Source organism: Tamandua tetradactyla, chromosome 16 (genome assembly GCF_023851605.1).
Source record: "Tamandua tetradactyla isolate mTamTet1 chromosome 16, mTamTet1.pri, whole genome shotgun sequence".
Lineage (NCBI taxonomy): Eukaryota > Metazoa > Chordata > Mammalia > Pilosa > Myrmecophagidae > Tamandua > Tamandua tetradactyla.
The window spans coordinates 84,077,609-84,091,731 of NC_135342.1; the positions used below are offsets into that span (position 1 = coordinate 84,077,609).

Consider the following 14,123-nt stretch of genomic DNA (forward strand, 5'->3'; position numbering starts at 1 on the left):
AAAATAAGAATATCAGTAAAGTGATAGAAATTATACAGAAGAACCAAATAGAAATCGGGAGCTGAAAGTACAGTAGTTAAAATGAAAACTTCATTAGAGGGTGCAGCAGTGTGTTTGAGCAGACAGAAGAGTCAGTGAACTTGAAAATAGGACAATTGGAATTACCATTCTGAGGAGTAGAAGTAAAAAAAAAAGAAGAAAAATGAAAAGAGCCTATGAGACTTACGGGATGCCATTAATCAGACCAGCATATACATAATGGGAGAGGAGTGAGGGGATGATAGATATTTGAAGAAATAATGGTTGGAAAACTACCAAATTTGATAAAAGACACAATTCTATACATATAAGAAGCTCAGTGAATGCCAAGTAGTATAAACTTATAGACTCACACCAAGACACATTATAATCCAGTTGCTGAAAGCCAAACATAGAATCTTGAAAGCAGTAAGAGAGAAGCAGCTCATCAAGTACAAGGGTTCTTCAGTAAGGCTGACAGTTGGTTTCTCATCAGAAACCCTGGGGGCCAGTAGGAAGATGACATTTTAAAGTTAGGAAAGAAAAACTGTCAACCACAAATTCTATGTCTGGAAAAACTATCTTTTGAGAATGAAGGAGAAATGAAGACATTCCCAGATGAACAAAAGCTGAAGGAATTTGCTGCTAGTAGTACAAGAGGCTGACCTGAAAAACACTGGACAGTAACGCGAAGTCATACGAAGTAAATAACACTGGCAAAGGTAGCTACAAAGATAAATGTAAAAGGCAGTTTATTTCTGGTTTGTAACTCCTCTCTTTTCCCTTTGATTTAAAAAGCCGGTGCCCCAAATAACAATTTTTAGTCTGTTGATGAGCATACGACGTAAAGAGATGCTCTGTGACAGTGACTAGCACAGGGGTGGGGAAGGAGGTGCACAGGGGCTCAGGGTTTGCATACTGCATACTGTTGAAGCCAGAAATTGGAACGTCCATCCTCAAATCAAATGAAATTGCGGGATTTCCTGAGAAGTCAAAAGTTTGAAAAAGAACATAGTTGGAGGGGTCACCGTCCCTGATTTCAAGACTTACTGCAAAGATGCAGTAATCAAACAGTGTGGTACTAGCATAAGAACACACATCTGGACCAATGGAATCAAATTGAGAGTCCAGATATAAAAACATACATGGATGGTCAATTGATTTTTTGCAAAGGGCCAAGACCATTCAGTGGGGGGAAGGACAGTCTCTTTAATAAACGGTGCTGGGACAACTGGATAACCACATGCCAAAAAAAAAAAAAAAAAAAGTTGGACCTTTACTTCTCACTATATATAAAACTAGTTCAAAATGATTAAAAACCTAAATGTAAAAGCTAAAACATAAGGTAAATCTTCATGACTTTATATTTGGCAGTGGTTCCATAAATATGACACCAAAAGCTCAAGTAACAAAATAAGAAATAGATGCCTGGATTTCATCAGAATTAACTTTGTGTAGCAGAGAACACTATCAAGAAAGTGAAAAGATAACCCACAGAATGGGGGAAATATTTGCAAATCATGTATCTGATAAGGTGCAGTACCCAGAGTCAATAAAGAACTCATAACCAAGAACAAAAAGACAACCCACTTAAAAGGAAAATAGGCATTTCACTTTAAGCAGCAAGGAGAAGCCAGACTGCATTTTCCACATCTAGTTTGGAGATCTCTTCTGCTAAATATCCAAGTTCATGGCTTTTAAAATCTGCCTTCCCTCCAAAAGCAGTAGTCAATTTTGCCAAATTTTCCGCCACTTTAAAACAAATCGCCTTCTTTTCCGTTTGCAATAACACATGCATCATTTCTGTCTCAGGCCTTATCAGAAGTATCTTTAGAGTCCACATTTCTACCAACAATCTCTGCAGAGCATTCCAGGCCTTCTCTATCAAGCTCCTCACAACTCTTCCATAATCTTTCCCTCATCCATTTAAAAAGCTGTTCCAACATATTTGGTATTTGCAATCCACAGCACCCCACTTCTCTGTTACCAAAATCTGTTTTAGTTTGCTAATGCTGCTGGAAATGTAATATACCAGAAATAGGTTGGCTTTCATAAAGAGAATTTATTAAGTCACAAGTTTACAGTTCTGAGGCCATAAAACATCCAAATTAAGGCATCCAGAGAAAGATACCTTGGCTGAAGAAAGGGCCGATGACGTTTGGGGTTTCTCTGTCGGCTGAGAAAGCATATGGCAATGTCTGCTAGCTTTCTATCCCAGCTTCTCCTTTCCAGCAGCTTCCCCGGGAGTATTTTCTTTCTGCATCTCCAAAGGTCTCTGTCTGTGTCAAGCTCTGACCCTTTTTCCAAAATGGTTCCCTCTTAAAAGACTCTAGTAAGTGACCCACCTTGAATGGGTAGAGACACATCTCCATGGAAACCACCTAATCAAAAGGCCCCATCCACAACTGGGTGGGTCACATCTCCATGGAAACAGCTTAGTCAAAAAGATCCCACCCTGCAATGTTAAATCAGTATTAGAGAACTTGGCTTTTCTGGGGTGCACAGCAGTTTCAAACTGTCACAGTATCTGAAGACATTTCTGAAGACATTTCTCCAAAGAAAATACACAAAAGATCAGTAAGCACATGAAAAGATGCTCAGCATTAGGGAAATGCAAACCAAAAGTACATTAAGATACCACTTTACACCCACAAAGATGGCTGTAATAAAAAAGACAGTACAGTTTTTAACAAGGATGTGGAGAAATTGGGGCCTTCATATAATGCTGGTGGGAATGTGAAATGGCACAGCTGTTGTGGAAAACAGCTTGACGATTCCTCAAAAAGTTAGACACGGAATTCCCCTATGATTCAGCAGTACTATTTCTAAGTGGAATTGAGGAAAGTTGAAATTGTACATCCACACAAGGACTTGTACCTGCGTATATAGCAGCATTAGTCACAGTCAGAGAGGTGGGAGGTGGAAGCAGCCCGAGTGTCTGCCAGCAGACTGGTCTTCATCAGTGCACTGGAACACTAGTCCATCCACAAAAAGAAAGGAATGGATGATGCATAGCACAGAACCTTGAGACCACGATGCCTCGTGGAAGAAGCCAGACCCCAAAGGATCCCATGCATAGAGAGGCCAGGAGAAGCCAGCCCCAGACAGGAGGGGCTTGGTGATTGGGGGGGCTGGGAACGTAGTTGAAGGAACGTGGCGCGTCTTAATGGGGTGATGGAAAGGTGCTGACACTGGTTGTTACAGCTGCACAACTTGGTAAATTTACCAAGGATCACGAGTACACTTAAAATGGATGCATTTTATGTTGTGTAAACTCAATAAAGTTGTTATAAGCAGTCCCATTTCCTTCAGGTCCTTTGCTGAGGTTTAGACCTGTTCTCTCTGCTGAAATTTTTCCTGCCACTGAAACCTGTCGAGAGCACTAGCTTTCTCTGTCCCTCCTTTTCCTGGTCAGGTACTGATGTTTCTAAAATCTGCAGTGAAGTGGCACTGATCGCCACCCGCCATGCAAGTCCTGCGCTCAGGAGAAGCTCTTTAGCAAGCCATCAGAGGGTTGTCGGTTGTGAGCTGATCCTCGAAAGCTCCCTGGGGCTCCAGCTTCCCGTTTCGGATAGGAACCAGAGCCAGATTTCCAAGCGAGTCTTTGACAGCCGTGTTCCTGTTTCTTCTGGGAGCTGCAGTTAGAACCTCAAAGGGACTGACTCTGCAGGCCCCAGGGGTGCACAAATGTGAGCTGCACAGACCAGATGCACAGTCAGGGAGTGCACAGACGGGGTGAACAGGCAGGGAGTACACAGGTACAGGTGCACAGATGGGGTGTACAGGCAGTGAGTACACAGGTAGATGTGCACAGTCGGGGGTACACAGATACAGGGTACACGGGATGCATGGGCAGCGAGTACACAGGTACGTGTGCACAGGCAGGGGTGCACAGGCAGTGAGTGCACAGGTACAGGGTGCACAGGCAGTGAGTGTGCAGGTACATGTATACAGGCAGGCAGTGAGTGCACAGGTACATGTACACAAGCAGTGAGTGCACAGGTACAGGGTATACAGGCAGTGAGTGCACAGGTACAGGGTGCATAGGCAGTGAGTGCACAGGTACGGGGTATACAGGCAGTGAGTGCACAGGTACGGGGTGCACAGGCAGTGAGTGCACAGGTACGGGCTGCACAGGCAGTGAGTGCACAGGTACGGGCTGCACAGGCAGTGAGTGCACAGGTACGGGCTGCACAGGCAGTGAGTGCACAGGTACGGGCTGCACAGGCAGTGAGTACACAGGTACAGGGTACACAGGCAGTGTGTGCACAGGTACAGGCTGCACAGGTATAGGGTGCACACGCAGGTAGTGCACAGGTACGGGATGCACAGATGGGGTGCACAGGCAGTGAGTACACAGGTACATGTGTGCCCAGGCAGGGTGTACACCAGTGTCCCCTGGTGCTGCAGTTTTGGGCGTGGGCTCACCCCAGGCTGTTGGCCCACTTCCAGAATCCCCAGTTTGGGATGAGTTGATGCTGGGCCAGGTGTCGTTCGACCTTCCTTGACAAGGTGAGACCCTGGTGGAGGAGCCATACAGTGAGGCAACAGCCCAGCTCCCTGATAGGGAGGCGCAAAACCCATCAGCTCCACCTACGAGTGGACCTTGGACCTCCTGGCACAGTGCAGGGAGCAGGTAGAGAAGGTGAATGGGGACAGCCTGGTCACTAGGTCAGGCTGCGTCCACTCTTGCAGAACACTCAGGTCTGGGCATCTCTGCAGGGCTGCCGAGCTCACCTGATGCCTGTGGTGCCTGAGCTGGTCTGTGTCCTGGGGAGAGGTGTGCATAGTCCCGGGCCGCACTGGCGGCCAGTTACGATTTCAGGTGGGCCAGGAACTCCTGGAGGAGGCCGACGTGGTGGAGCTGTTGGGTCTCCACCTACGAGAAGCTCATGGAGGCCACCAGCAGCCTGGGGAACACACCCCTTCCTGAGGGGCTGAAGGGCTGCAACCAGGAAGGGGCGAGCGCAGAGATACCTGGGCAGGGCGTCCTGGTAGGACCTGGATCCATCCAGACCCTGTGCACATCAGTGCCAGAATCTCTGGAAAACAAAAGAACGTGATACTGCCGCTGGGTATCTTAGTAAGTGCTCCTGAGCCCACAGGGATTTTCCGTTCCAGAGATAGGGCCCAGGACTCGGAAGCAGCCAGCAGAGGGGTGGGCAAGCAAGGGCCTCAGAAGAGCTGCACCTGTTCCTGGAGGTGGACATGCTGGCAGGCAAGGCCCCTGGGCTCCCCTGGGCGGCAGCCCCCACGTCAGTAGGAGGCAGTTAGGTGTGGTTCAGTGGAAACAGGATGCAGCCTTCCCTGGCGGCCCCTTCCTGGAGAAGTGGAAGTGTAAGTTACCTGGGAACTGCCCAGGCCACCTTAGGTCCAGCGCAGACAGGGCGCTCTCGGTGAGGTTGTATAGTTAAAGAAAAGTAGAAGCTAGTATTCTATGGAAAGTTTTTAAAATAGCCGTTTGGATGGGTAGAAGGCCCTTCTATCGTTTCAAAGGAAACCCAAAAAGGAAGGCCTAGCTGGGGCCTGGGCCACACCTGGGACCTGGGCCTCACACCCGGGGCCTACCCTCACACCTGGGGCCTGGCCTTTGCACCTGAGACCTGGACATCCACTGTGAGTGTGAGGGCAGTGGGTTTCTCAGGATTGGGCTCCCAACCAAGGTGTATCCCTTTGGGCCTCTTTCTGTTAGAATTCAGGAGGGGCCTGGGTTGGGCCAGCTGCTGGGGGATGGATCTGCAAGTGCTAGAGGGCTAGGCCTCAGCCAGCGGGCACCTCTGAACTGGATGCTGTACCTGCACCGTCCTCTGACTGCTTCCAACACCGGGCAGCCTCTAAACATAAGGAAGCCCAGTTGTATCTTTCATGCTGGAACCCAAGACCCTCCTGTGTTACTTGTGCCCGGAGAGAGAGAGAGAGAGATGAGCTATTGTCCTGGACTGTAGCCACCTGGGGAGGTGTCCGTACAGGGTGGCAATGGCCGGGGACCTCAGGGACATGGTTTGGGGTTCAGGCACCAAGCACAGCCTTGGGGGGATGCTGAGGCCAGAGGCGCCCACCCACCTCCTCTCAGGTTGTGGCCTGTCACCAGAGGTAGGAACTTTGTCTTAAATTGTCCAAGTCATTTGCTGTATTTGCATTTGTGTCCCCAAATAGAATTTCCAAATTTGGGACAAGCATTTCAACTCTTGCTGTGTGTAAAATGTGCATTATTGAATTTTAAAAATCTCCAATGCTGAACCTGTATGGCAGCCTTCTCCAAACACAGCGAGCTGGCTGCTTGGACCTATTGGGGTCCGCTCTGGCGTGGGCTTCCCTAGCCCCCAAGAAGGCACAGTGTCTGGTGAACCAGGGTGTAGGGGTTGCTGGGAGCAGAAAGAAACAGTTGTCCGCAAGCACCCAGGCAGAAGGCTGCAGGGTTAGCTCTTTCCCGTTGTGAGGGGCCCAGGGGCTGTGGGAGGGGGCATGGGACAAGCCCCTCCTGTGCTTGCACACGGGCTTCCTTCGGGCACACCTGGGGTGTGGTGACCTCTGGAAGCAGTGCGGGAGGGGGTTCCCCGCAGAGGTGGGGTACTGTCCGCTGTGGGGCCCTGGGAGGGCAGCTGCACTTGGTCCTCTGCTGGTTTTTTCCCTGGGGGCGTGCCCTTTCTGGGGCTTGCTCATGGGGGCTTCCTGCTGACCCCTGACCCTTGATGCCCTGGGAGAGCCCCCGCCTTGGCCTCACTCACCCCCAACGCGGCTCAGCACCCTGCATGGGGTGGGTCAGGGCTGGCGCCTGCTCTGGGGCACAGAGCCTGCTGTGCATGCTGGAGGGCAGCTGGGGGTGGCCGGCCTTCGCAGGCACCGTCCCCACTCCCAGCAGTTCACTTCATGTGACGTGGAGACCAGCATGTGACCCGAGTGAGCATGGAATCACCTCGGAAGGTGTCTGCATCCCCATCCTGCATGGGCGAGCCTGCCAGGTGGGGTGGACTTGGGGACAAAACGCAGGCTTCAACTTTCCTTTTAAAACCATTCTTTGACGTGTGCCCCTTTGCACATAAAAAGCAGTGTAAGGAGCTGCTAAGCCAAACCCCGTAAGCTGGAGGGAGGGGTCTGTGCCCTGTGGGCCTCCCTCAACTTCCTCAGACAGATGGTACCTGCCGTGTGCATGCACAGGTGTGTGCACAGGTGGGTGTGATGGGCCGAGGGTGGGGGGCAGCCAGCAAGGATGTGGGGACCAGAAGCACGTGACCTCCGTCCTAGGCCCAGGGGAACCGGGAGCCCCCAGCTCCTGCCCCTGGAGCAGTCAGGGAGGGCAGTGCGAGTTCCGAGGCAGTGGTGGCAGTTTTTGGTTTTCTGAGCTAACAGGAGACAGGCCCTTGGGTCTTGGTGGGGTGGGGGTTGCAAACGGGGACCCCTGGGGCAGCGAGAAGGGGAGGAATCAGGCCCAAAGTGGAACTTTCTGGCATGAGTCCCCACGGTTGTGAACTACAGCCCTCAGTCCACTGGGGTCATCGGCCACGGTGCAAGGAAGATCCCAAGCTCTGACACGCGCCCCATGTGAGGAGCGGGCCCACGGGCTTGGGCCACCCACCCCAAGCCCGCTGTGAGGCAGGGACAGGAGCTCCAGTCCTGCAGGCAGAACTTTCCAGAAGGCTGGCAACACCACAGCCACATCTTTCCCAGGCCCTGACCAGCCAGGCTGCACAGGCCGTGGCTCCTGTGTCCTCGATCCAGGGAAGCTGGACGCCAGGCTTGTGCCGGGGAGCCCAGGGAGCTCTGGGGTCAGGCTGTCCCCACGAGGCCTTTCCAGGGGCCGCCAGTGGACAGAGGCTCCTACTCTTCCTTGGGCCTCTCCATAGCAGGGGAGGTGTCCACGGGCAGGGCCGGCCGCTCCGGTTCGGCCAGGGGCAGCTTTTCCCGCCTCTGAGCTGCCCTCGCCCGAGTCCAGGAAGGGGAGCGCAGGCAGCCGGCCCGGGGCAGAGGGTGCAGGCCTGTGGGGGCAAGAGCGGGGAGTCAGCACAGCCAGCGAGGGTGTCTGGGTCACGCAGTGGGCGTGCATCCTGCCAGCCTCCTGGGGCACTGCTGACCAGCCTCACCCACCTGCGTGGCCCCAGGATATGCCCCCCTCCCGGGATGGCCGCCTTGGACCGGGGCTCATCCATGGCGCAGCACGTGCTGTCCTGGTGCTTAGAGACATGGCCTGGCAGAGTCAGGGAGGTCCTGTTGGCTGCAGAGACTGGGCACGAGCCTCTGGGAATGTGCTGCCCACCTGCTGTGCAGGGCCTGCGGGCAGCCACTCCCCCCATCTCCAGTCTGGCCAGTGAGGCAGCGGCTTGGCAGCTTCGGGATTCAGCTCTCTCAGTGCCCTCAAACTGGGAGTGGAGGTGCATCCCCTCCAGCCCCCAGCCACCCCCATCCCCCCAGGAGCCCTAAGCCTCCTGTCACCACTGGGTCCCACTGATCCCAGGGCCCCTCATCTCTGGGCATTCCTGGGACGTGGGCAGTGCCTTGTCCTGGGCAGGAGCAGGGACTGAAATGGCCCTGGGTGTGCTCAGTGCCGGGGCCCCTCCATCACCCATAGCATCCCCAGGGCCCCAGAAACCACCGTGGGGGTGGGGGGCTGGGGGTCCATGGCCCGTGGCCGCTGCTGGTTCACGGTGCTTGGGGGGCACCTTAGGGCTCTATGCTCAGGCTGAGCCCCTCCCACCAGGCCAGCCCAGGGCCAGGTCACACCCGAAGGGTGGGGCAGAGGAAGGAACGACAGCCCCTCATGGCCACCTGGGGGTTCTGAGGCCTTGGGGGTTGCAGGCCAGTGCCCCCTCAGGAACAGAAGGGGAAACAGTCGGCATGGCATCGATGGAGGCTGAGCTGGCAGAAGGGGAGCAATGCCAGCAAATGCCCCCACCCCCTACTTGTATAAATTCATTTGGTAAATTCCACCTTCAGATGGGACTCTTGGCTTCTTGTGGCTTGTTAGAGAAGTGCCCTCAGGGCAGGGGAGGCCCCCGAGACGGCCGGCCTGCCCGCAGATGGTGCAGCAGGACCCACGCTTCCTAAAGGACGCATCTGAGACGAGGGTTTGCGGGGAGCAGTGCTTAGGGACTGTGACCCAGGCTGCCTGCACTGGCCCTTTGGGGTTCCCAGCTGGCCGCCCCCACCCTCATCCACCACCCCCACCTGCTGGGGACTCGCTGGCAAGGTTCTCGTCGTCTGAGTCAGCGAAGACCTCGGCCAGCTCCTGGTCAGACATGTCCGTCAGCTCGGTGAGGTCCAGCAGGTCGAAGTGGACCTCCAGGGAGGAGACACTGCTCAGAGGCTCTGGAGGGAAGGCAGGGTCGGGGCACGCTCAGTCCACTGCCCTTCCCTGCGAGTCTGGGAACCGGCACGGCCTACTTCTGCACGGCCCCTGACAGTCTGGAACTTTCCGCAAAGCGCAGCATGGTCAGGATGAGCTTGGGGCCCACCAGATTCTCTTGGCTAAAGAGCTTGTGGGGTTCCCCCTTTCGCAGACGTTGGCTGAGGCTCAGCTGTGCTCCAGGCCTCCCCTTCCCACCTCTTCTGTCCCCCAGAGCTGGGTGGGGCTATACTTACGCCTTCTCTCCGTGACCTGCAGGAGCCCTGGTGCAGGTGTCTGGCTGACCACCTCCTCCTCGGCCACAGGTGTGCGACAGCCATCCCCCAGCCCGTGGTCTGGGACCCCTGGGCCGGCCTGTGGGACCTCCACTTCCTCAACGAGCTCTGCAACTGAAGGCTCACCTTACCTTGGAGAAGCCCACCTGCCTCCCATCCCCCAAGCCAGGGGCCTTGGGTCAGGGGCCTGGACGAGGCAACGGGGGGACACTTGGCGGTCAGACGGGACCCTCCCTTGCAGCTCAGGGCAGCCCTTCTCCAGGCCCCGTGTGACTTTCCCCGACTCTTCCTTTAAAAACCTTTCTTGTTGCGTTTGAATTCATAATACGAATGCGTTCTTACTGTGAAGAGAATCGTCACAGGAGAGGAGGAGGTGGATCCTGCCCGTCACCACAGAGGCCTGGGGGCTCGGCCCCCACCCAGACTGCAACTCCCTGCCTGAGACCCCCCCCTCACGTTCCAGAGCCACCCACGCCCCTGTCGGCCTCCAGGGTCCCCCTGCGCCCCCCCCCCCCCCCACCGAGCCTTCCTCACCGCAAGGCATCCTTTGCCCGCCTTGTCCCCACCATGACCCTGCTGCCCCTATGGGCTGCTCCCTGGACCTCATAGACACCCCAGCTCCCTTTGGGGGGCTCAGAGGTGCCTCAAGGGGCACCCTGACCTTATCTGCATCTTCCCCCCACCCCCCCAAACACCTGGTGGGCTCTCAGTGTAAAGTAATAAATGAGTGCTGGGGTGAGACCCCCAAGGTGACAGGTGGGCTGTGGTCACTCTGGGCTGTCTCTTTACTACAGGGACCCTCTCTGGAGCTTGATGGCCTGCCATGCCCCCCCACCCCCTGTGCAATCCCTCTTGAGTGTGCTAGGTGAGTGTGTAAGAGCTGCTAGGTGAGTGTGTAAGAGCTGGTGCCCGTGAATGGGGTATTTTTAGCAGCCCAGGGGAAGCCGCCGGTGTGAAGGAGGCAGTTGGAGCAGCTGCAGCCCCAAGTGTCGCAGAGGAGGCACCCTGCTGGGCTTCCTGGGACAGCTGCTGCCCGGACCCTGATCTGCCCAGAGACAGCCGGCCTGGGGGTGGGGGGCACCAACCACCGAGCTGCTTCACAGCCAAAGTGTGCACAGGGCAGGAGGCGTCGGGCAGGGGACAGTGGAGCGGACGTTTCGCCTCACCACAAGTTGCGGGCCCTGAGAGGGCAGTGCGGGTGGGGAGACTGAGGCAGAGGGCAGCCTGGTGGGGCCTATAAATGAGGCTCTGGGTCAGCCCTCGCCTGTAGCCCCTCCCCATGCTCTTCTCCTGCCCCCCCCCCCAAGAGTAGCCCACTCCTCTCCACCGACCCCTGGGGCAAAGGCAGCTCCAGGGGCCTCCTCTGGGGAAGCAGGCTTAACAGTGACAGTCGGATAGTGCTCATGGTTTTCTAGCACTTTCTCTGCACGCCACCTTTATCTGCTGAGCCCACCCTCCTGCCAGGCAGGGCCTCGGACACTGAGGAAACTACCCAGCCCACAGCTCAGCCTGGCTTGCCCAGGTCCCCAGCCATCCCCCTCTCCGTCCACGGTCATGGCCCAGGCCGGGGTCAGCACCGGGGTCCAGGCCTAGCAGAGGGAGGAAAACCGTGGTGCAGCACACACCCACGAGGGAGCTGGGACGGTTCTCTGGGCTTGGCCCGGGGCAGGGCAGAGGTGGGTTCTGCTCACAGTACCCCTCAGCTGGGCAGGGCACCTAGTCTAGACAAGAAGGCACCATCACCATCCATCCGTCCGTCCATCTGTCCATCCATCCATCTGTCCATCTACCCATCCGTCTGTCCATCTGTCATCCATCCATCTGTCCAGCCTCTCTGCTGGGGAACACAGGCCTGAACAAAATAGACACAGACCCCACCTGCTGAGTGCCAGAGCGTGGGGGCCGGTCTCCCATTCTGGGATTCAGGGAGGACTGAGGAGACACAAAGAGGGGCTCTGAAGGAGGGGGAGAGGCCCTAGCAAGGGGCGGCAGGAGCACAGGTCCTGTGGTGGGGAGTGACTGTCCCAGGGTAGCTGGGCCTCAGAGGCAGCGTTTGCCTCCACCTGCCCGGAGATGGGGGACCTCTCTCTTGCCTGCCAGCACTGCTGGCATCTCCCCATTCCAGCATCCCGGAATTGGCCGTGGTGCCTTAAAGTCGATGAAATTCACACCTGATCTTGGAGGCCAGTCCAGAAAGCCACCCTCGGGCAGAGAGGAGAGGGGGAGGGACAGACCTGGAGGACACGAGTGAAACAGGAGCTCGAGGGGTGACCCGGGAGGTGGTGCCACTGGTCCTCAGGCACGGAGTGACCCCCGGCCCCCAGCACACTCCTGGGGGCCTGAGAGGCGCAGACCTCAGGGCTCACGTGGCAGGTGGGAGCCGGAGTACCCCTGCCCGGGAGGAGCGTCCAGGGAGCCCCACTGGCTACCCCAGGACCGGCTGCAGACAGGAGGGGATGTTGGTGCGAGGCGCTGACCTATTTCCAGCACATTTGGGTCGAGGACTTGGGGTGACTCATGTGTCCCCAGCTGTACCCTCGGGAACCTGCTTGGAGAAGTCAGGCCCTCTGCAGAGACTCGAACAAACAAATGGATGAAGTGAATGAATGAATGAACATCGTGGGAACGGGGAGATGGCCATAGAGCTGGGGACTCTCCACCCTGCCCCCCAGAACCTTTGTCCTGGACTTAGTAACTGCTACCGCCCCCCGCACCCCAGCCTTTCCAGGGTGCTGGGCAAGGTCCTGCCCAGTGGGTCAGCTCCCGAGCTCAGACACGTGCCCTCCACGCCCCACTGGCCTCTTGGTGGACAGATGTCCTGGTGGATTGATGTCGGGGGCGGGGAGGGAGCTGGGACTCTGGTTTCCCAAAGGCCGCTCCCTACCCCACCACTGGCACAGCAATTCCCACACGCGCCCACTCCTGCCCAGAGGGGCTGGCCGGACACACGAACAACCAAAGGGTGACATACTCCTAGGCTACATTAGGGCACTAAGAAGTTAATTCTTTTAGGTTACTCCCTAAGTCCTTATCCTCTAGAGAAGATGCCTGGAGTTCTGAGGGATGGAGTCACATCCGGGTTTAGAAGGGAGCCGCCGTGCCTGGGGTGGGCAGGATGCCACTGCTCGCTCTGCTTTCCTGTGGTCCATGCTCTCCAAAGACAGAGAATTCAGGTGATGAGGCAATCACTTGGGAGCAACGCGACCTCAGGGGGTCCCAGGACGCAGGGAGGGGGCTGCAGCTGCTGGCGTGGCGCCTCAGGAGGCCAAGTCCCAGCTCTGGGGTGCCCCCAGCCCGTACTCTCCAATCTCCCCTCCCAGTCTCCACAAAGCTGCCCCTGGGTCCTGGGACTGTCAGTTGCCAGAAACAGCCTGGTGCGTGACTTGCTGGCCCTTGGGTGTGTCTGGTGGGCTCGGGGGCTAGGACATGTCACAGTGGGTAGCGGCTCCTGCACTGCCCAGGCCTGCCCAGACCCTCCTGGCATCCCCCACTGCTGGCCCTTCAGGCTCCAGAGAAGGCCGCAGCCAGCCAGGGCCTGCTGCCCGCACCCCCCTCTGCTGGCTCCCCGATGCTGGGGCCTGGTCTAGCGGGTTCCCTTCCAAACAGAAGACTCGGGTTTTCCTACAGCACCCCACTCACCAGCCACACCCTGCCTGGACAGGACCGCGAGGGATGAGCCCTGCAGTGGAAGAAGGGGGGGGGGGGCTGTGCACACGCGCCCCTAGCTTTCCGCGGGTCCCCAAGGGCAGCCCATTAGTGCTCGCAGGGACCCCCAGCCCCGCAAGACCCAGCTCCGCCCGCGCGCACCCATCCCGAGCCCCCGCTCTCGCCACCCATAGCCCCGCCCCGCGCCCCCGCAGGACCCCGGCCCGGCGTCGCGCCCTCGCTCCTACCCGGACGAACAAAGCCGCCGCGCGAGCAGCGTCGCCCCATGCCCCGCGGTCCGGAACCCCAAGTCCGGCCGCCGCCCCTCCCCCCGCCCGGTGGCCCCGCATCTAGGCCGGGCGGGGGATGCCAGGATGAAGGTCTGGGCCGCCTACCGAGGTGCGCGCGGGAACCCCCGGGGCCCCCATTCCCGCGCGGGCACAATCGGGGCCGGGCGCGGCTGCTGGGTGGGTTGCCGCGACTCGCTGAAGGGCGGCGCAGCTTGGGGGTCCCGGGGTCCTGGGGTCCAGGGCGCGCTCACCTCCCCGGCCGGCGCTTTCCGAGGGCTCCATACTGCCGGCGGGGCCGGGCAGGGTCGCGGGCGGCGGCGGTGTCACCCCGGCCCGTGTGCCCCTGCGGCGGTGGCGGCGGCTGGAGCTCCGGCCGGCTCCCGGCGCCGCGCATCTGGGCGCAGCCGGGGGGCCGCGGCGGCGGGGAGGAGCCCGCGGGGCGGGGCGCGGCTGTACCGGGGCCCCAGCCTCTCTGCGCGCGCGGGGACAGGTGCGGCCCCGCCCCGCGCCGCGCAAGCTCCTTGCCGGGCCCCCTCGCCGCCGAGCCCCTGGTCC

At 57.7% G+C, this 14,123-nt stretch overlaps 1 protein-coding gene and 2 long non-coding RNA genes across 3 annotated transcripts in view; 1 reads left to right on the forward strand and 2 right to left on the reverse strand.

Moving 5' to 3' along the window:
• The window catches only part of LOC143659936 (uncharacterized), a 32,895-nt gene extending 22,937 nt beyond the window's left edge, over window positions 1–9,958 (forward strand). Inside the window, exon 3 of the long non-coding RNA XR_013163811.1 lies at window positions 9,617–9,958. This is a non-coding gene — a long non-coding RNA (uncharacterized LOC143659936). The remainder of the gene's footprint in view (window positions 1–9,616) is intronic.
• LOC143659937 (uncharacterized) lies at window positions 1,819–6,748 on the reverse strand. The gene is made up of 3 exons (XR_013163812.1): window positions 5,209–6,748; window positions 4,447–5,060; window positions 1,819–3,712 (listed from the first exon to the last, which is right to left on the reverse strand). It is a non-coding gene; the product is annotated as an uncharacterized LOC143659937 (long non-coding RNA).
• On the reverse strand, window positions 7,340–10,111 carry DBNDD1 (dysbindin domain containing 1). Its single transcript, XM_077133350.1, has 3 exons — window positions 9,595–10,111; window positions 9,181–9,321; window positions 7,340–7,994 (listed from the first exon to the last, which is right to left on the reverse strand). Exons 2-3 carry the CDS (start codon window positions 9,251–9,253, stop codon window positions 7,837–7,839), a joined length of 231 nt encoding a protein of 76 aa, XP_076989465.1. The 5' UTR covers window positions 9,254–9,321; window positions 9,595–10,111; the 3' UTR covers window positions 7,340–7,836.
• Window positions 10,112–14,123: the final 4,012 nt, after the last annotated feature.